This window comes from Agelaius phoeniceus, chromosome 10 (assembly GCF_051311805.1).
Source record: "Agelaius phoeniceus isolate bAgePho1 chromosome 10, bAgePho1.hap1, whole genome shotgun sequence".
Lineage (NCBI taxonomy): Eukaryota > Metazoa > Chordata > Aves > Passeriformes > Icteridae > Agelaius > Agelaius phoeniceus.
The window spans coordinates 18,395,732-18,417,804 of record NC_135274.1 but is presented as its reverse complement, the minus strand read 5'-3'; the positions used below and the strand labels follow the sequence as shown (position 1 = coordinate 18,417,804).

General features: G+C 38.2%; 2 protein-coding genes across 2 annotated transcripts; one reads left to right on the top strand and one right to left on the bottom strand.

Moving 5' to 3' along the window:
* Nucleotides 1-240: 240 nt before the first annotated feature.
* On the top strand, nt 241-13,283 carry CAPN10 (calpain 10). Its single transcript, XM_054639421.2, has 14 exons — nt 241-370; nt 746-953; nt 2,280-2,411; nt 2,662-2,858; nt 4,121-4,338; nt 4,856-4,997; nt 6,514-6,680; nt 7,221-7,504; nt 7,912-8,114; nt 8,484-8,739; nt 9,765-9,964; nt 10,542-10,587; nt 11,935-11,960; nt 12,527-13,283. The coding sequence occupies exons 2-14, from the start codon at nt 810-812 to the stop codon at nt 12,528-12,530; spliced, it is 2,019 nt and encodes a 672-aa protein (XP_054495396.2). The 5' UTR covers nt 241-370; nt 746-809; the 3' UTR covers nt 12,531-13,283.
* A 707-nt stretch (nt 13,284-13,990) lies between these two features.
* On the bottom strand, nt 13,991-21,970 carry LOC129124432 (cytochrome P450 2J5-like). The gene is made up of 9 exons (XM_054639422.2): nt 21,800-21,970; nt 20,627-20,789; nt 19,946-20,095; nt 18,381-18,541; nt 17,346-17,519; nt 16,970-17,111; nt 16,140-16,327; nt 15,884-16,025; nt 13,991-14,169 (listed from the first exon to the last, which is right to left on the bottom strand). Exons 1-9 carry the CDS (start codon nt 21,968-21,970, stop codon nt 13,991-13,993), a joined length of 1,470 nt encoding a protein of 489 aa, XP_054495397.2.
* Between the last annotated feature and the right edge of the window lie 103 nt (nt 21,971-22,073).

Sequence of the window (22,073 nt, the reverse complement as noted above, 5' to 3'; positions counted from 1 at the left end):
GATCTGTGCCATTATGTCAGGAAAGCACTCGATGAGGGCCAGCAATTTTTTTGTGTTTCTCTATCACAATCTTCATGGAAACACTTTGGATTAATTTTCCTCCGCCCTAGGAGCCCGTATCTCAGGTGCCCACGGCCCGTGCCCCACATGAGCAGTTTCCCATTTCCCCCGGCCAGGGAACCTCCCACAGCTCGAGGACTCCTCTGCTCCCCTCACCCGGGGAGGCGGGGCCAACGCGTGGTGCGCACGCAAGTATCGTCTGCTGATTGGTCGGCGGCGCCGTCCGTCATGGGCGGGCTGGGCGGGGCCGCGCGTGCCGGCGTTGCCGGGTAACGGCCGCCCCGGGCAATGGCGGCGGGACCGCCCCTAGGTAAGGGGGGAACTGGAGCGGGAGCGACAGGGCCGGCACCTCTTGTGGGGACGGGGGCCTGGGGGTCACGAGGAGGCGTGGGCGGAGGGGCCCTGTTTGGGCTGGGTGTGAGGAAAGGGGTGGGGGGTGAGCTTTGTGTGAAGGGTGTGCGCAGAGCGGGGTCAGGGACCTAGGCGGGTGTAGGTCTCCTCATGAGGAGGCCCCCTTCTCTTCCAGCTGAGCGCTGTAGGGCGGTGTCAGGTGCTGGAAGAAGCAGCACTGTGGTGGTTCCAGGTGCTCCGTGTTACAGCGAGAGGCTGTCCCTCCCTCAAAAAATCCGCCATGCCTGTTTGTTTCCCTGTTGCAATTCCCCGGTAATACTCACTTCTGTTGCAGGTTGATGCCTGGCCATTTAAAGTCGTAGGAATAGCCGGCAAAGCTGCTTAGGACTGTGTTGAAAATGCTGGGAGAGAAAAAGCAGTTAATGGTGGCAAGAGACCTTTACACAGACCCCACGTTTCCGGCCAGTGATACCTCCATATTTTTTAATTATTGTACCCCGCTGGCCCAATTCAGAGGCGAGATATCTTGGTTGAGACCTAAGGTGAGTTTTAAGGTATAGAAGGCTAATTTTAGCAGAATAGGGCTTTTAGTAAATGCAAGTTTGCATTGAATGACTGCTTCTGCTTATTTGTTTGGAAATACAAAGTGATAAAACCAGTGTATGTAAGCGTTAACAATACACGAGTTACAGTTTTTAGTCTAGGTGCTTGTTTGTAGGCTTGATTTAAATCCTCTTGTAGAGCTTTTAAATTTCACGGCATTAGGAGAAATTCAGATATTTTATTATAAATATGTTTCATTGTGGAAATTATGTGCATACCTAGTTAGAATGCAGCATTTTGTCATTTCCAAACTTTTTGATATATTGCATAACGGTCTTGAAAATAAGCAGTTGTATTTTAGAATTTTTTAGAAGCCTATTACTTTTGTTGTGGTTACTTTCTTTGTGGTTGCTTTTTCTTTGAAAACAGGAAAGAAAACTTTTAAAGTTTATGACTTGTATTGCTTTTAAACATAGGTGGGTTGCAGAGCAAGCTGTATTTGAGCTAAAAGCTTTAGAATGCATTTCTGCAGTACACCCATTTAAGGTGAAGTATTTATGATACTGCCTTTGTGTAGAGGGGAAAAAATGACTATAAAAATGTAATGGAGGAAAAAGGCATGTTGTCTTGTGTTTTTTCCCCAGTGTCTGAGGCTGTCTGTAGGACAGTGACAGAGCTGTATCAGGTGTAATTGGCAAACAAATGATTTCATGGAGTTGAGTATGCAGCTTCCTGCTTTTGTTCTTTACACCTTGATTGCTGCTGGGAGCTGTTGACTTAATTTCCGTCTCTTGCAGTGTTTATATATAAGGAGAACCATTTCACAAACTCATTTTCAGATCAGATTAAGTGTTCACGACTTTGCAGCTGAAATTCCCTCTTGTGCTACCAACTGATCTATTTTTCTGTGCCCTAGGAAAGGTTTTTCCCTTGTTCTAATTTTGAGACTTTTGTAATTTGGGATGTGCAGTTTAATGTGGCTAGCATCAGCCCTGTCACAGTTGATCATAAGTCTTGCAAGGACCTGATGAATTATGTAGTCTTTCACTTCTTACTGCTTATGCTAGGACTGCACCTGATGGTGACAGTTGTGTACTAAAATTCATGTGGGATCTGGGTTTACATTCATGAAGTATCTGCAAAATACCCCCACAAGCCATTTATTTGTTACTTCTTACTTAGGCTGTGTATGAAAAGGAAATTTTCTAGAGATAAAAAATTCCCTTATTTTATGAGAGATCTCTGAAGCCCTCCCAGTCCCTGAAACTAAGAATTCCTTAGAATGTCATGCAGGATTGGCTTTAACTCCTCTTCTTTAATTTTAGGACATTTGTTCCTCTCCTCGGTTATTTTCAAACAATCTGCAGGATGTGCAAGTAAAACAAGGAATTTTGGGAGACTGTTGGTTCCTGTGTGCCTGTGTAGCTTTGCAGAAGAGCAAATACTTACTGAACAAGGTATGGAGAAGTTTTGTGTTAGAGAAGTTTTCTTTGCCTATTTGACATTTGTGTGTTGTTCTGCAGTCCCAAGCTGCCATATGAATATTGCCTTCATTATGCTCCGTTTCACTGCTTTTGTTATCATATTTTTTTCTGTGTTTGTTACAAATGGCTGAAACATATTCTGTATATTTTAAACTAGTTTTGTTTGCAGAAAATGAACTTCATTAATTCATTGTTTGCCTTGCTTTTGGCTTTTGCCCTGCAGGTGATCCCTCCAGGCCAGCCCAGCTGGACAGATGAGTCCTACCAAGGCTGCTTCACGTGCCGGGTCTGGCAGTTTGGCCACTGGGTGGAAGTGACCATTGATGATCGCCTGCCTTGCCTTGGGGGCAAACTCTGCTTTTCCCAGTGTCAGACAGAGGATTTGTTTTGGCTTCCACTACTGGAAAAAGCTTATGCAAAGTATGTGAATGCTGCTATTGATGGAAATAGAACTACAATACCTGTGTATTTTTTCTGCTTGTTTATTTTACCCAGCTGCTTTGGGCATAGATCTGAGCGTTGTGGCTGCTGGTGGTCCCATCCTGGCTTGTGCAGAAGTTGCTCTTTAAACTGTAGGTCTGTAAGGTGTGCTTCCAGTTGTATATGAAGTAAGATAGGCTTAGGGAGGTAATTCTGGTGAAAAGTAATCTGCAATGAATTTTCAGGGATCAAATTATGTTTGTTAAGTCTCTGTCCATTAGTTATCTGATTTGTTAAAGGAAGATGTTTTACTAGGGAAGATGAGACCTCAATGAAAAACAGAAAACATGCAGATGTTTTCATGGAAAGCAACAACATTGAGTGAGTTTGTGCTAGTTGAGGCTCTGGTTGTGTGAGTTTCACTGCTCTTTTGCATAATTTGTTAGTTTACCGTTTTAGAAAGAAAATGGAGCTATTTAGGGGTTTATGGCACATCAGCAGAAAAGCTGTTCAGACAGACAAAGTAATTTGGAGACAAAATGCACTGGTAAGATAGACATCTAATGTCCCAGCGAATCTGAGCAGATTTTATGATTGCCAGCAGAGGGCAGAGGCAGACTTCAATTATGTAGTAACTCGGCTGTAGATTGAGCAGAAGCTGTGAAGCACCAATGTCATGTTAAAGCTTCTCTGTAGGTTTGAAATGTAATATTTGTTGTCTGCAGAGGTCTTATTGTTCAATCTTATAACTCTATTTTAATCTTGGCTTCTTTTGCTATATTTTTGCATCTGCTACATCAGGTGGGGCACTCTCTTGGTTTGCTTAGGTTGTTGAGGGAAGTGCTGCTCTAGTTATTTGTGCAAACTGAATAAAGAATAATTGAAGAGGAAGAAATATTTCTATTTATACAGAATGCAGTTAGTATATCACAAAAGATAATGTAGAGCATGGATAATAAGGTACAAATGACTAGTACTAGACAACAGCAGTTTTTCGACTAGAATAGAGAGAATGTAAGAAACTTCCCATCAAGCAGTGGAATATCCAATGGCTTACATATTCTTTAGATGTTGTGTTCTATATAAATAAGATAGCATGTGCTTTCTCTTGCCTACTTTGGGTTATGAGGTCAGGCACAGTCATGATTGTGATATAGAGTGGGGTTGCAAGTGTGTAGCAACTGTTTCTTTTGTTCTGCTGTGTGTACGAACTTTTAATTTTTTCTTTGTATTTTTCTAATTTTTTTGTTTAAATTTTTTAGAGTGCATGGATCTTATGAGCAGTTGTGGGCAGGACAGGTGGCAGATGCTTTGGTTGATCTGACTGGAGGAATTGCTGAAAGATGGACCCTGAAAGGCCCTGGAAAAAATGTGGAGAAAGAGAAGACTGGCATGGTTTTGGAGAAAGCAGTGTTTAGAAGATTAATGAATCTGAAGGAACAGTGTGTAATAAGCTGTTCAGTCCTCAACTCCAGACAAGGTGATAGTAAATGTCTCTATTAACAGGCTTCAAAGCACAAGGCAGCCAGCAAATACAAATGCTGATTCTAGTACCTTTCCAGTTTCATGGTACAACTTGAAATGTTTGGATAGATGAAGATTTAAGGCTGTTACTGAGTTCAGGATGGGGGCTGCTTTGAAGGCGTGCTTTTTATATTAGAACCTAATACAGTCAATTCTCAAAAACAAATGCATCCCCCCAAAATGCACTCCCTTGAAGAAGCATCTCAAAAACAACCTTGAAAACCTCAATTAATTTTAGCACAGCGAATTTGTAGGGATTTGAGATTAAGGAGCAAGTTAATACACTCTGCAATGTTACTTTATGCTTTTATAGTCACTAAAATGAACTGTTTGAGGTTTCTTTGTGCTGTTCTGATACAGATTTAAAACCAATTTCATTTTATCTCAAAATTGCCTTCTTTCACTAATTTTATTGCAAAATATGGAGCAGATTCTTTTGTGTTTTTTCAAATGCCTTTTTTTTTTCTATTCAGGTGCAAGTGAACTAGGAGAATTTCATGCCTTTATTGTGATAGACACATTGAATCTCTCTGAAGTGTCAGGCAAGGAAATCTTCTTGCTACGAATACGAAATCCTTGGGGAAGGCGGTGCTGGAAAGGGCCTTGGTGTGAGGGGTGAGCAGTTTTATATTCATTTGGAAAACCATTTGTGTAAGTTCTGAAGCACAAAGCTTATCTATGTATTACATAGGCAAACACTGCTAATAATCTCTAGTAGAGGAGAGAGGATTTGGTGTGTGTGCAATTATTCTTTAGAGAGCTGGGAGTTCACACAGCTCATTGGTTCTGAGGCTAGTAAATTTGATCTCCTAGTTCTTGCAATCTAAATTTTTTTAATAACTCTTTTATTTATCAAATCACATCTTTTTATAGCGACCAACTTAAGGTGTTGGCTAACTTTCTCTTTCTGATTTTTGTGCTTTTTTGTTGTTCTACCATTGACCTAAGTATCTTTGATCATGTTTGTTTCTTGAAATCATTCAGCTTTACTTGCCTCTTCTCATTTGTTCCTGGCTTAGCTGCAGAAAACAAGCAAAGGAGTAATTATAAAACTGTAGGAGAAGGAAGGATCCTTATGCTTGTTGCTTGTGTTATCTCATTTCTGTAGATTGATATAAGTAGAAGTTGGAACTGAGTATATATAAAGTAGAAATAAACAAGAGAACTGTTTTAAAGGACTTGCAGAAATATGTGTAGCAGCTCAAATAGAAAAGTAACAAGAATGAAAGGGCAGACCCTACTTGCATATTTTGGAAAATGTTAGCATGTTTTGACTATACTATATGGTGAAAGAACATGCAATTCTTGACACAAGCAACAAGAGTTCAGCATTAAAATATGTTAACAATATGGTGATGCTCAGGAACATTTTTGTAGAAATATTTTTCTTCCCTGAGTTAGAAAAATAATTTAATTGCATTTATTGAGACTTCAGCTGATTTTTTTTTTTTCTTTTGAGAGTGTTTTGGTCATACACTTGGTCTCTTGTAGTTTCTTTGTCAAAGAGTAAGTTGCCATATAGTTGCAAGAGGATAGGGTTTCATTGGATGGCCTTAGAGCCCTGTTTTATTCAAGTGCAGAACTGTTCTTTTTTGCTAGTGAAACAATGGGAAATGTTGAAACTACTAGTTTTTAATGAGCCCTAAATAATGAGGCATTTAAATTCTTGGTTTATCAAGACTTGGCAAGCAGATTCATGGGGGTAGTCAGTTGCTTAATACAAATGGCAGATTTTGTTGTAAAGCATTAAAATTTTTTCAGAACAATGCCAGCACAGCTTGTTTTACTTTTTTGCCTCTTTTTTAAGCAACAATTAAAAGCCTTTTTTTTGCTCTCAGACTTCTTACTGTAGTGACTGTTGTAAACAAAGCACCTATTTCACCCAGAAGTCTGTTCTGCATCCAGTCGGGTATTAGGCTCTTTCTAAGCTTTCTTTGATAAGTTATGACTTGTGTTTCCTATGATCCCTCTCACTGACCAGCAATGTGCAGAGAAATTTTCAATGCAATTATTTCATAATAAAATGAAGAAATCTCTTCTTACAGCCCTGCTCTGTAAGAGATTTGGTAGAACATTGTTCTTGAACTCTGCTGGGCAAAGAGCTGAATGTTAACTTCTGTCTTATGTGCAGTGGTCAAGGATGGAACCAGCTAGATCCAGTAATTGCTTCAGAACTCCTCTCACAGATCCAAGAAGGAGAATTCTGGGTTGATGAAGAGGAATTTTTCAGGGAATTTGATGAGATTACTGTGGGCTTTCCAGTCAATGAGGAAGGACAACTTCAGAGCCTCCATACAGGTGTGATATGAGAAGACATCTTTCTCATGCAAATAACATTATGTCAAGGGGAAGAATTGATTTGAATTGCAAATGGGTACAACTAGACCATAATTTCTCTTTCTCAGTTTTCCCCTCTCCTGTAGATCCATTGGCCTTTTCTGTCTCTACTGAAAAACAGAAGGACAAGAGGAATTAAAGATCTTTAGAGAAACCATTGATATTTCTATCAAATTTAGTTACTTGCTAGTTGGTTGGAAGATTAGTGTCATCTGTCTAGAAGTCCTGTGATGTTTTGTTTTTAATGGTATATACATTTGGTATATACACATTTCTAGTAACAGTTTCTTATAAAAATTATGTCATTAGTCTTTCATTACCAACTGTGACATTAATTTTCATGCCTCTCAAAATCTTGGTCATGAATTTCTGCTTTGGGGAAGTGTCAGGCTACGACAGCATGTTTTCTTGGGGTGAGCAATCTCTGCCATATACCTGTTGTGTAAAATTAAGCAGCTTCCCATGTCTGAAATCCTCACCGTGATTTTCTTATTTTGTTAGAGAAAGTGCTGTATCACTCTCAGAATCTCTTTGGATCCTGGGTGAGAGGCCAGTCTGCAGGTGGCTGCCGCAACAACAGCAGCTTCCCTACCAACCCCAAGTTCTGGCTGAGGGTGTGTGAGTCCAGTGAGGTGTGCATTGCTCTGCTGCAGAAACACAGGAAATACAGCACTGACTGGGCTGGAAGGATGCAAAAGCCAACTCGCTTAGCAGAGGAAAATCCATCTTTGACTGAAGGCATACAGGGAAAGAATTACCAGGCTGTGGGATTGCATGTCTGGAAGGTAACACTAAAGTGACATTTTTCTCTTGGCAAATAGAAGTTTAAAAGGAATACTGAAACATTTGAGTGAAATCATTCATTTCCCATGCCAGTGATAAGATTACTGTCTGTACAAACTATTACTGGACTAGTACTTTCTTCTTATCACTGAGCACTTGGGATTGTTCCAAACTAGTGCGTGACATTTTGGGCTGATTGCTTGAAGCCATTCCTAAATTTACTCCTGAATGTTAACTCTTCCTACTTCTCTTTGATGTTCAGGTCATCTGCTGATACTCTTATCTTTGTTTAATTTGTAAATGTATGCATGTTTAAAAAATGTTTTAAACAATATTCGATAATTTTTAGTTTTATTATAAGCTAGTAATTTTTCCTAAACCCCCACACATCATTATGCATCTATTCTAGGTGGAGAAGAAACGATTTAACCTTCCAAAGACCCTCTCTGCTCCTCCAGTTGTAGGTACCATCTGCCATTCCTACGACAGAGAAGTCCATGTGTGCTGTGACCTTTCACCTGGCTTTTATCTTGTTGTTCCCAGCACTTTTCTGAAAGATGCAGTAGGGAATTTCTTGCTTCGTGTATTTTCAACGGGAAGAATCTCTCTCAGGTAGGTTTAAAACAAAACAGAATGTTTCTTAAATTTGTTGACATAAATACAAGTGTAGCACTAAGTGGGAATGTTCAAAATATTTTGAAGAATTGTGCAGAGTGCTGTATAACAGCATTGTATTGTCTTTGAATTCATGCAAGTTTCCCAGCTCCTTGTTTTTGTCATGAAGCTGCTACTACCTCTTGTTAAAATACTAATAAGAAGTAGCCATATGAGTAGCATCTTGACTCTAAACTGCAGCTTCTTGCTATATGTAGAGGCAAAATGTAGTGTTGGCAGCTGTTTAAAAGCTGGTCAGATTTGTTTACATTCTGGTAGTATGTGTTTTATACATTTTTTGTTTCTTTGCTCTCTTATGTTTGATAGTGAACTAAAGCCACCACCCATGGATGCTGCCCTCTGTGAAGAACTCCCAGCTGGTGAATGGGAGACAGTGCAGCTGCATGGATGCTGGAAGAATGGGCTAAATGCTGGAGGTAGCAGGAACTTCCCCTCCTTCCATACCAATCCCTGCTTTCCCCTCTCCGTTCCTGCAGGCCCAGGGAAAAGCAGTGTGAAAGTCACCCTCCGTCAGCACTGCCTGGATAGCAAGTGTTGTCCAATAGGTTTCCATATTTTCCAGGTAAGGCTCCCAGTCAGTTTGATTGCTCGTTTGCCAAGGGTGAAGGTTAGCCTGGCAGCACAGGGCTCCTTGCAGTTTGCAAGGGTCTTGCTGCTTCTGGGAGAAACACAGGCTGACTCTGGAAGTAATGCTCATGAAAGATATGGAATAACTTAGGTAGTTACATTGCATAGTAACCAGATAATTGGTTCCACTGAATTCTTACAGCGTTCTAAATTAGTTTTAGCAACGATGAACTCTTTTGAGGATCTGCAAATAATTCTTGGTGCCCTAGTGATTGAGGACCAAACCTTTTGGTAATTCATCATAAAAACTTACTTTCTTTGTGTCTAATAATTAAATGTTTATAGACAAATGATATTGGATCAAAAGGACTGTGATATCTTGAGCAGGCGATCAGAAACAAAAATTTGAGTTGATATGGATAGGTACGGATTCAACGTGTGTACCAGTGTTCAACTGCATAAATGTAACCAAAGAGGCTGCTGCCTAAGTAACTATTTCGCAGAGCAAGGTAGCTTTATTTTTAGAAAAGATGCTTCAAAAAAAGGTGTTGCTTAAGTGAAAAGTCTGGAGTTGGGCACCAGAAGTAATCATAAAATTTTAAGTACACAATATGTGAAGAAAGATTGGTGTTTTTTATATTCCTATAGAAGACTGAGATGAAGTCTAATATGACATTTTAGTACTGGAAAGACTACTAGATATAGGAAGGGCACAGTCTGTTCAGCAGATCCCTGAGGCAGAAAACAAGTGCTTTAGGCTGCAGCAGGGAAGAGAGAGATTAGAAAACAGAGAAAGCTCTATAGCTATGTGAGTAGTGGGTTCTATACATTTGTCTACAAACAAGCTAGGAATGATTCATCTGTTCTTAGTACTGCCATCTGGGTTTTCTGGAAGCTTTTCCATTCCTCTTCTCTCTAGCTCTGTACAGCAGAGTGAGTATTTGGAATAAAGATGGTCCATATCACACTGTGAGACTGAAACAGATGAAACAGTAGGCATGTTTGCATTCTTTTTTGCAGGTGCCTAACAGCAGCTGGAAACCACAAACCACTTCTTTTGTACACTTGGAGCCACTGGTGAGCTGTGTTCCTCACTGCTATTCCCAGGAAGTCAGCCGACTCTGCAGGCTTCCTGCAGGAAGTTATGTCATTATACCTTCTACATACTTGCCCAATACAGAAGGCAATTTTACAGTGGTCATAGCAACCAAAATAGACAGGTAAAATTATGTTGCCTTTTATTTGCTTTTCTAGTCTTTTTAGTACATGTATTATAGGAAATTACTGCAGTAATATGTTCTCCTGCTGGAAACTTTTTGTGAAGTCTTTGTCTTTCTGTTGTTTGCATGCACTGCTTACCACTTTGATTATGTTGGAAGAATGACTAAAAAAGTTAGTATTTGTTAAATCTTCTTGCATCACTTGTTGAATATCAGATGTCTCTTGCTGCAGGAGATGACACTTAAGTAATTAATTACCATCATCCATGTTAGGATTTATGCTGAAAGTTACCAATGCTTTTTAGAATTCAGGGTTGTTTTTGAGAAAATGTGATGAGTAGCCAGACTCATTCCAGGTAGTGCTAACTATGATGTGAATAACAACAGCTCTGAATCAGAATTGTAAATTCCATAAGACTGCAGTAAGACTCAACAGAGTTGGAGAAAGATTTGCTAAGGGAAAGGATGTGGAATGGAGCCTGATATAACTTCTCTTTATGAAGTGGGATAAATGCTTGATATTTGCAAGATTCCCAATGCTTTGTGCAGAAATAAGTGTGGTTTGGGTTTTCAACAGGAAGCGCATTCACAGCCAGGAGACACTTGGACAAGTATTACAAGAGGTAAGTGATATATTTTGATGGATATATTTTGATGTATTCATTCTTGGTGTCACCACAGATCTGCTTCTTTTAACTATATGTTGTATCCTTCCTCCATCTGGTTGGTTCTGATATTTGGTATTCTCTGTATTGCAATTTTAAAATTCTAATGATGTTATAGTGTTGTAAAGGCCTAAGAAACCACAGCAAAATGAGATTAGGTTTTTATTTGTTTCCCTACAGTCAGCCCATACAGCATCCTACCATTATAATACCTCCTGGAGTGCAAGTTGTTTTCACTGATTTAATGACAGCTATTTCAGATTTTGGTTTTGTTTTGCTTGATTAGATAGGCATGTAATATAAAAGGGTTGGATGTGAATACTGAGTAACTAATACTATGGTGTTTTTATTGGGTACAGAGAAGAACTTTGGTTAAAATATTTTAAATTAAAATATAAAGTATTATTTTAACAGTGGTTTGAAGATACATGATTTGGTTGGTGGATCAAAACATGTCCTTGGTAACACTCTGCTTATTAGGTGGAACAAGACCATCTAGATGCTTGGGTCTTTCCCTTTGAGGTTTGAACAAAACAAAAATTGTAGGAAAAGCTCTTCACCCAAGTTTAGAATTGGCTTACTCATTTTCTGAATGTGGGTCATGTTGACCAGTGGTTACATTTTTTTCTTAAAACCACACAAACAGTATGGATTTTGTGTACTTCACAAAGTGGGCACAGACCTGTGTGTACTTTCCTTATGGTTCCTGTTACTTTAACATTTAGGAGCTGAACTATGCAATGAAGGTCCTTTGTTACCATTGTTTTGAGAACAAAATGTTCTAAGGCCGTTATATCAAAAGGAATCTATTCAAACTTATGTTTCTTTATATTATTTATTGAAACAGAATCAAAGAAACAAACAATTTAGATTCTTCAGGACAGCTTCAAGAATCTGGAAATTGCAGTTATATTTTTCTTATCAGTGGGAGAAATTAATGTCTGAATCTAATCTTCAACAATATGGGCATTTCTAAAGACTGGACTTTAAACTTTCAGGAGTTTAGCTCCTGAGGGTTCCAGGGAGTTTGCCTAACTTTGGGCTAGTGATTTCTAAAAGATGTGTAACAAGAGCAGAGCTGGATGTCAGTGTATTTTTCTAAAAGTTTGATTGTGTTCTCTAGTTACTGAAGTTATGGAATTTATGAATTTTAAATTTTTTGGTATTCTTAAAGGATGTTTCAGCTGAAAACCTTGCATTTTAACCTTAGTTTCTAAATTTTTTTTTTCTCCACTTTAATTCCTTCTTGACAAAAAACCCCTGATGAAACAGATTTTTTTCTCTCTATTGCACATTTTCTTATAGGTTTCCTTTACAACTGTGATGAAAAGGTAGTGTGGAATTCTCACACAGTCATTTCAAGAAACGTTGGGAAGACAAGGAATGCCTCATCTCTTGCTCATCTCAATTTTAAATGGAGTAACAAGAAGATGCTCTTAGCCCAGCTGTTTTTCACTGGTACCAACTGTCAGGCCTGTAATAACTTCTTTGTAAAAAAATACCTCTTTTAATCATGAACACTCTGAATATTTGGTCTTCCCACATTTTTAGAAGGAGTATTGTACAGCAAATTATCATGTACCTCAGTTCTTCAAAAACAAAAGTGAAGAATATGTGCATGTTTTATACCAAGCCATGGTTTTGGAAGAAAACCATAAAACCTACGTGTAAGGCCAGGTTGGATGGAGCCCTGAACACCCTGGTCTCATGGAATGTGTCCCTGCCCATGGCAGGTGGATTGGAACAAAATGATATTTAAGGACCCTTCCAGCTATAACCATTCTATGATTGTGAAATAATATTTTTTGGGGGGGAAAAAAAAATCAACCTGACAGAATAACTTCATGTGACCAAAGGGGTGGTGAACATAAAGGAAAAACTGGAGTATTTTTTTCAGGTAGGATATACCTCAAGAACCATCAAAATACACTGGAGTAGAAAAAGTCCAAGCTTGTATCTGACACTGCCAGTCCTGCTGCTGAGCACTTTACCTTGGGCCCTGTATGGAACAAAGCAGATGGTGCATTCAAAGGAAAGATTTTTTTTGGTGAGTTTTCTTTAATGAATGCCAGAAATAAAAAAAACAAGACTTGAAAACTTTTGAACTGTCCTATCAGACTGCTTTTGTAAATCTGTAAGAATGTGTTTTATGGAAGAGCTGCCCTTGCTGCAAGAAATGTGCAGTTTAAGAGTTTTTTCTTAATTTATGTTTGAAAGTGTTTCTTATTCAAGCAGGATTTTTAAATGTTATATTTTCCTCAATAAAAATAAAGTAACATTAAAAATTTTAAAATGGCTTTTATTTAAAAAGTTAAATACTTCAATTATGTCAAGTATGCATTGGTTCTGTGGTAGCAAACAGCACCATGTGTTAGAACCCTGGGGTTTCACTTAGTTGAAGGGAATAATGGGAAATACTTGCAAGGAGAATCAAGTCTTCCATTAGTCCCAGAAATATGTAGTATTCTGCTTTTGCTTTTAACTACATCCTGCCATAATTTCTGCTAGCTCCTGTTGAACTTTGAAAATTGAAAGGATTTAGGATGCTTTTGGCTGAATTTTAAATGGTCAAAACCTTCCACATCGGTTGGTGTGGAAAAAGAGCAAAAGAAAACACTGTGAACAATAAATCTCTACTGTACCTACTAAAACAACTGTTGACATCTTTGTTTATTTTCTTAATTACTTGAAAAGCTGTTCCTTTCTCTTCAAATAGGAAATTATTGGATCATACATCAGTGTTTCTAAACAGAAAGAAAAGTTTGTGAAAGTGCACGGACCTGAGTTGTGGTGAAATAGAAATTGGATACTGAGGAAGTAAAAAAAGATGTAAGGATTTCTAAATGGGCTATGGTTATGAGAGGCCCCATACTATAATCATTTTTGTGTGTGTGAAGTTTATGCTACACTATATAATGCTTTGTGGGAGAGTGAAAGGCAAAGGTATCAAGACTAAATGTGTGTATATTCTATTACCTCCTGCAAGAAGATCTAAGAAAAGACCTGTGAACTCAGAAGAGTAACAGCTTACTGAAGAAAATTTTATTCAAGCATCCTTACTGAGCAGTCGTCCCATTTTAAGAGTGTGATACCTGACAGAGCATATTTGCAGGAAACTACTTGATACAGGCCACTTCTCTAGCATCCTACAGCTAATTCACTGCTACTGTGAGTGTGAAAATACATTTTTTTAAAATATTGTGTGTTTGTGTATGCCCTAGACTCAATTATGTGAGTTTGGCAACTGGACTTTCATTTCAGAAAGTTCAGTAGATGAGAATTGAGATAGTGAAGCATTGTTTCTAAAGGATCTGCACTTACTAACAGGTTGAAGCCTCTCAGCATTGTAGTGTGTTACAGACTAGCGTGGAATAGCACAGAGTTTATATGGATGTGGCTGCAGTATTGCACCCAAAATGTACTCCAGATTGATTTCCTTCACCCCCTCAGGGAGCTGGAATGTAAATGCCCGAAGGAGATTGGTAAAGAAGATTAACAGTTCAACTCGTGCCATCCGTTCCCCCAAACATACTCGGTGCCCTGTAAGGAAAATCAAGAGACTTGGTTGAGTAAAGTTAAATTCTGTACAAGGACTTAGTAGAATTTTCTGCAGAGTTCCATAAAGTCTGTTAATGTAAGATAATTATTTTGTTCTGTAAAGACAGAAGATGCTTTAGGAGGAGGGTGGGGAACCATTTAACTGAGAAACTGTGCACCTCTGTCAAGTGTTTGATTTGGTGTTTTGATTGGGTTGTTTAGTCTTTTTTCACCCCTAGAGAATGTATACAAGTCTCCCTTTCCATTGTTGATTCTTTTTGTGAGAGCCATGAATTGCTTCTTAGCTAAGCCAGATTTTAAAAAGATTCATATACTTCAGAGTCTTATTTTGGTTGTTGAGAAGGGAGGGCTGGAGCATTGTGGGATGCAGTTCTGAAGCCAAGGAGGATGTAATCAGGATTTCTTTATCAGAAATTCAGAAGGGTATGTTGGGTACTTGTAGCCCTAACACTGTCAGAGGCAGATGTGTGAGCTAAGGGAGTGAAATGTGCAGTGATATATAGACTCAGTGACTCATTTTGGCATATTGTTTACAGGATATTTCAGGCTATCTACATATTCCAGGCTAAAACTCCAAAGATAGATACTCAGAATATCTAAATGCTCAGATTACATAAACTGAAAACAATCAGAGCAAGTTAAAGAAATAGTCCTATGCCACAGCTGAAATGGGATCCCAAATTGGTTGTCTCATATTCATAGCCATTTGGTGAGTGAAGGAGGTAAGGTGATAAATACCTGCTTTGCTGAGATGATTTTAGGATTTACTGACAATTTAGAGAATTTTAAAAACCCCTAGATTTACTATATTTAATCTGACCATGTGTTACTCAGTATGCTCTTTGCTATTTCTCTACAAGAAGTGTGTAGTAGTATAGTGTCACAGTAACACAAAAAACCCTCTGCTATTTCCCAGTGGTTTTATTGTGAATTTTCGTAATGATAACACTTTCCTCTTTTGTGCTGCTGTTTTTCATAGTCACTTTGTTGGAGAAACTAGTAGACTAGAGAAACTGACTAGAGTTGTTGCATACTGCTTTTCACCCTTTCCCCCCATCCATATCTTTGAATGCCTGCATTTTGCACTGTAAGTTAGTTAAGTTGTACATTCTAATATGCTTTTGAAAAATTATTTTTTTTATTGCCTAATAATATTCTACTGAAAACCTACAAAATCTACTGGATTTTTCTAGTTTTCTACAGATACAAGAAAACATGGTGCTAGCCTTTTAACAAAGATTTGGGAGACTGAGGTTTGGTTTTCTACTTCTTCACAGATTTTCTCTGTATGTTTTGAAAAATCATTCCTTTTGTCATTGGCCTTCCTTTTTGTAAGGTGAAAATAAATAAACTTCCTGACTTAGGGTAGTTAGCTTGATTTAACAGGGAATTACCTCAATTTAACACATTAGGAGATAAGCTTGGATATCCTTATGGTAGAAACCCTGGATATGCCAAGGAAAGAGCATTTTGTCTCCCAGCCATACTTATCCTCTGTTTGAATACATGAAAAATACAACATGCACAATTTTGTGGCTCTTAGAGCAGAAGACCTGAATTTGACTATTTGACTCATTTGAAAGATTTAATCTAGTCAAATACATTTTTATAAATGTATATTTTAGAACTTAGAAATAGTATTTTTAATCTTGCTGCAAAACAGAGCAAGCAGGAATATTCAAGGTCAGGGTGTTACCTGCTGAGAAAGGTAAGAATGCCTCTTTGTTCACAAAGTTGCCATCCAAATCTAGGAAATGATCTGGGTTGAACTTCCAAGGGGTTGCCCAGTGCTCAGTGTCATACACCACAGAGTGCAGATTTGGCAACACAAGCGTGCCCTGCAAGAAGCAGCAGAGATCTCATTTTCCATAGATCTTCCTTCTCTCTATGTCATATAAATGCTAAATATTAACAGCTCAAAGATGTAAGAAACAGGGGGGTATCCTCTGTACCTTTTTAATGTGAAAACCCAGCAGAGTTGTGCTCCTCAGGCACTGTCGAGGGACCCCGACAGAGGTGACGTTGCTGTAGCGCAAAGCCTCGTGGATCACTGCGTTTGTGTAGGGCAGCTGCTTACGGTCTTCATAGCTAATGACATGGGAGGGTTCCAGAACAGCCTCTATCTCTCTTTGAACCTTTTCTGCAGACAAATGAAAATACTTTCATTTCCCACTCTGCAACCCTCCCTCATTTTGTATGAGAATGTCCTGTCCGAGGGAAATAAAAGAAATTATGTTGCTATGAAATGCTTTGGTGTGTGATTTGACTGCTGTGTAGGTTTCAGTTGATCAAGGAAGTGCATCTCTCTGAATCACAGGATGATGTCTCATTTAAGACACCTACTTGGTGATGAGGATAGTACAATTTTGTGTTTCAAAAATGGATTAAAATTTGAAATGACAGGTATAATTTCCATTGTTTATAAATATGTATCTGATTGGGTATCTTTTAAAAACTTTTCAACTTCAAAGGTTAGGAGGAGACTAGGTTGCATATGAAATGCCTTGAACTTGTTATTCTGTCTTGCCAACCCATTCTAGTGAGGTAAAACTGTGGCTACTACTAATTTCTGCTAGTGTTGCTGGTGAACCAGATGGGGAAGCACCTGTTTGTTTCATTTATTGACCTTCCATTTTCTGGATCCTAATTGCTGATGTACCACCATTCATATGCATAGCTAAGGGTTTTTTTGATGTCTTGCAAGTGATTGATCTATATTATTACACTAATGATGTTCATTGTGATGTTGAATGCATCTCTCTCTGATGGTGCTTTTGCTCACCTTGTATATCTGGGTATTGTACCATGTAGAGCAGTGCCCAGAGAAGGGTGGTGCTTGTTGTTTCTGTCCCTCCCAGCAAAAGATCAACTACAGTCTGAACCATATTTTCTTTATTGAAGGTAGAAGTAGGGTCGTCCTTGGTCTGTAGGGTATATTCACAAGAAGACTATGAAATAGATAATTTCAGATATTTCATCAGTCACATAGAAACTGTCATTGTTTGATGATAACAGTGAGCAGCCCATCAAATCAAATACCTTCAGTGCTGCACAAATAGAGTGTGTGTGTAAAAATCCTTTGGCAGTTATTGGAACAGCAAACGTTTGTAGTAGGCATTGACACCAAGGAAGGGAGACTGTAATAAACAGATACTTACTTTTGTTATTTGATCCAGGTAGAAGTCAATGAGATCCTGTGGATCACTTGTGTTCTGTCTTTCATGGGCCTGAACCTCCTCCATGACTAATCTGTGCATGAAGTCATTGTATGCAAACACCTCCTGATGAGGCCCTGGGAGATGGTGCATGAGCCATGGGAAAGCATCGTACAGCTGTGGTGTTAATCAGAAAGCAAAGAGTGTCAGATCCCACTTCTGATTTCCTGATAATTGTGAAGTCACCACAACATGTGGGCAACCAAACTGGGATGAGAGGCAACAGACACAAGTAAGAGAGATTAAACACTGGGAACATAAATATATTTTACTTTTTGGATCAATATCTAATAATGTAACAGGGGTTCTGAAAATGGGTGAGTAATTGATTGCTGAATCTGGCTCGCAAACAGATTTTTCTCAACCTTGAAATTTTTACTGTAATTTTTTTTAGGCATCCCTTTATGAAGAACCTGATAGTCTTTTAGAATGCCAGTGTGCCAAAATCTGCACAAGTTAAGCAACAGCTAGGGTTTCAAGAACTTAAAAATATTCTTCTTGGTGTGATGAAGTTGTAACCTGTATCTTATAGGAAGCTCAGAATAACTCAGATCTTGTTGGTAATATAAATTATGAATTGAAGCAAGATGTCTTTTCAAAAGAGCATCCATTGAAAGACTTAGTTCTTATTAACCGCCTTTCTGGATTTGCAAGACTAAATGAAATTTTAGAAGCTGCTTTCATTTAAGAACCAAGAATCTTAAATACACATTGTTCTGCAAATGATTGCTCATTGGAAATCTGTGAAAAGCAGCGATGATCTAGAATTTTAATTTTAGGATGTGATTTACAGACATAAAGAAGAATTAGAAGCCAATAATTACATATACAAAGTATGTATTTATTTATTACTTCACTGTGGCTTGTAGAACAACGGTATATTTGGAACTGAAAATGTTTGTGAATAATTGACTTCTAATTTCTTTTGACTTGTCAAGTGCAAATGAATCTTAAGGAACAAGAAAAGTAGGTTCTTACCCTGCCCCAGATAGTACCTTGAAAGTAGATCACAGAATAAATAGCTTTGATGAGTTTGCTGAAAGATTCATCCTCACTGGAGAAGCAATGACCGAAAACAACAGCACAAATGATATTTGCAATTGCATGGACGATGGAAGTGTGGGGGTCAAAAGGTTTGCCTGTGAATATGGGAAGTGCTGTGAGAACTTCTGAGTAGACTACAGCAAGAAAAACGAGGAAGACTTTTTTTTAATGGTAAAAACAACAAGGGATCACACTATTTTTAGAAAAATTTCACGTAAGTTAAGCCTAGTTTAGTATATATTAACTGCATGAGTTTTAAGTGCATGGAATCTTAATTTTCAATCTGCTCTTTACTCTTGTAAAATACAGTGATAATCAGTTTTGAGTAGACAAACATAAAAGCTCCCCTTTGACTTGTGGTCTGGGTTGTGTGGAAACACAAACAATTAATTAGAGCATATGCCTTCAAATATGGAGGTAGATATTTAAATTTTGCAATTAAAAACCAAAACAATTCTCACCATCCTCCCCCCGCCCCCCCCCCCCCCCCCCCCCCCAAAAAAAAAACCCAGAAAAAATTAGCGTTTTCATTTCTTAGTTCTGTTGAAATGACTTATCTCTTTTTGGTTTTCAAGTATCAGCTTAACAATCCAACCATAGATGTATTTTTTTTTCCACAGACTGAAAAGGCAAAGCTCATATAATAGGGTGGAATACATCTCCCATTGAAAAGGATTAAATCCAGAAAAAAGTAAATTAAGTACACATTTCCATGGCAGGGACAACCTTTGAAGTACACTTCTATGGAAAATACATCCCTGACTTCAGTCCAGTGCTCTTGGTTGTTCTTGGAAAGGGTAAATACATTTATTGAGTTTAAAATTGAGGTGGGGTTGCATGGTAGGTAAAGCTTTGGGCTGTACAGGGACTCGAGGTAGATGATTTTTTTCATCTCCTACATTTTAAAGATGTGTGAATGTTGCTCTCAGAAGAGAGATGGGCCTGGTCCAAGGGGAGTTAGAAAGAGACCTCAGGCAACCTCTCTGTGTTTTCACATGGAACAAGATGTGGGTGAGGGATTTGGCTGCTCAGAATATTTATATTTAATTGCTTTATTTTGGCAGCTTGCTAAAATTCTATTGGTTTCTATTTCATCCAAACCTTGAAAAGAAGATTTTTTTGGATAGTTGAATGATACATTCCTTGTTTTGGGGTTCTTTCTCTGCCAAATCCTGAAAGCCTGCTGTCCTAGAATGACTTCCAGCAGGTCATACATTGTGTATTTTAAGGAGGGTTTTTCTATACTCCTTGAGTGTAAGAATCATTACCAGCTGTGTTGATAATAAACATTTTTTAAACTCTCCTTATTTAAAAAGAAACAATTTTATATTGCCCACTGTGCAGACAAAACATTTTTTGCAAAGAATGCAGTTAAGAAGCCAGTGAAAGTTCTACTAATAGTGACAATATCTATAGTACTTATAAAAATATACTGTGAAACTTTTAGCAGCCCTAATCTTTCAGGAAAACTCTAAGTGTTGTTCTTCTAGTGAATTTACCTCCTGTATTTGTGAAGATATCCACAAGGCGACAGGCCTCTCTTTGAATTTGATGCTCCAAATTGTTCTTACCAAGTGCCAGACTTCTTATAATTGTCATGCCAAAGCGTCTCTGCTGCTTCCAGGTGTGGCCATTTGTCAGGAAAATACCTGAAAAACACACAAACATTTAGTTCATTGCTGGGAGGGAAAATCCTTTCACTGCAAATTTTGATTTAGATGAGGTTGTATTTCACTAACAAGATACAATGATTTTAGATTTTAGAAGCTGAGTTTTGGTCTCTGAGGATTTTATGACACCCAGCTGCTCCTAAATGCATCCCTGTAAACAGAGTGGGTTTTGGTGAGGACTGAACAGCTTTGTCTATAGATATCTTCTACATGAGCAGTCTCCTGGTTTAGAAGTTATACAATTGAAGGGCAGCTTCTCCAGGCAAGTATTCCTTTGCATCTATTGGGAAGGAAAAAGACTGAGTCATGTGCTTTATAAGACAATAAATTTTTGGTTTTTCCTTAACATGCTTAGCACTGCATGAAACACTTTTTTTCAGTGAGAGCCCATGTATGTCCTGGTACAGCAGTAGCTGATGTGTGTGCACAAGAAAACATCTTCCTTCTTTACACCTTTTTACATCTGATTGAAAACCTTGTTCTATCTGATTCTTGTGTAACACTTTGTACCTTTCTCACCCATCATATCCCTGTAGAAAGGGGTGAGAGGTCTTCCGGAAACTTCTTCTGAGTGGGTGACAATGCCATCTTTTACTGCTTTGTATCCATTCAGCACAACCAGAGGTGTCTGTCCCATCCACAGTGTGTAGATGTTTCCGTAGGTGTTGGTTAACTGAAGAATTGATAACAGGAAATTGGTAACTATAAAGCAGGGAAAGCATGCACTAAAAGATCAATTTATTAAAGTTTTCTGTAGTTGTGTCTAAACCCATTTGTTGGCATCAAATTGAATTGCAGGTTTTAGAAAAAAAAATTATTTCTGTTATTAACGTTCTTGGGGAACAGAAGATAATTGCTCTTTATGGAATAGATGCTAAGGACATCTTTCAGAAGAACACCTCTCTAATTTCACAGAAAGAAAACCAGCAGGTTACTTTGTTAGCTCTGAATCAAAGAACAAATTATTACAGGCAAAATTCCAGAGCTTTTCTCTTTATTTTATTAATGAACCAAAATGATGGTATTTTCTTGTCTCTAACTTACAAAGAAAGAAAAGAAATGTTCTTGCTTTCTTTCTTCCACAGGATTTTTCTATTTTCCTCTGTTGTTCCTCACATCATGCTTATATTTTTTCCTTGTAATAGTGGGAAGCAAATTCCTTACTTTTTAAAAATAGTTTTGATTGGTGTGATTGGCTCTGTTGTAAACAGCAATCATATTTTCCTGCTTTGTTTTAGCAGTAACCTGTTTACAGCAGATAAGAAATCTTTTTGCTGTAAAAACAAGGAAAAAAAGTGTCTGATGAGGGAACAGGTTTGGTCTTCTAGTGGAGATGTTCCAGTGGCACTGGTGTCAGGAAACAAGGAGAGCTCTGCTAGCGGTGGCTTACAGGGCTGGATATTAACACAGAAACAGAATGAAACTGCCAATGAAATACCATTCTATGACAGTGTTTGTGAAAATGTAACCAAAAGAGAGGGAAAATAGCAAGGACTAAAGCAATGGTGGTGTTTAAGACTCAGAAATATTTTTAATACTGCAGGGTCCTCAGAGTCCTTGAAACTGGCTGGTAATCAAGTTTGAGGTTTAAAAAAAAATCATTTTAAGCCCATTCCTATGCAATGCACAATTTAAGTTAAAATAGATTCAGACTGATTTGCAAGCACAGAGATAAATAAATACCTTACTGAGAGTTTCTCGGCGTAGTTTGAAGTCCAGCAGCCACAAATTTCCAATGATGGGGAGGGGAACTGGTCCTGGAGGAAGCTGGGTACGCATCCATTGCAGCTTGAGGAACTGCAAAATCAGGAGACACACTACTAGAGCTATAAAAATCTCAGTAATCCCCAACATTTTATCAAAATTTTAGCTTTTCACTGGTTTTGGCTTTTTTGGTCTTTTTTTTTTTTTTTTTTCCCTATGATTTCTTCTGAAAATTTGGATTTGTGGATATGTT

Coding starts and splice junctions, on each gene's coding strand:
- CAPN10 (XM_054639421.2), top strand. CDS start 810: ATGCTGGGAGAGAAAAAGCAGTTAATGGTGGCAAGAGACCTTTACACA. Junction 4,339..4,855: donor AGTCCTCAACTCCAGACAAG/GTGATAGTAAAT, acceptor TTTTCTATTCAG/GTGCAAGTGAACTAGGAGAA. Junction 4,998..6,513: donor AAAGGGCCTTGGTGTGAGGG/GTGAGCAGTTTT, acceptor TCTTATGTGCAG/TGGTCAAGGATGGAACCAGC.
- LOC129124432 (XM_054639422.2), bottom strand. CDS start 21,970: ATGTTGGGGATTACTGAGATTTTTATAGCTCTAGTAGTGTGTCTCCTG. Junction 20,096..20,626: donor GGATATGATGGGTGAGAAAG/GTACAAAGTGTT, acceptor TGTGTTTTTCAG/GTATTTTCCTGACAAATGGC. Junction 16,328..16,969: donor ACAATACCCAGATATACAAG/GTGAGCAAAAGC, acceptor ATTTGTCTGCAG/AAAAGGTTCAAAGAGAGATA.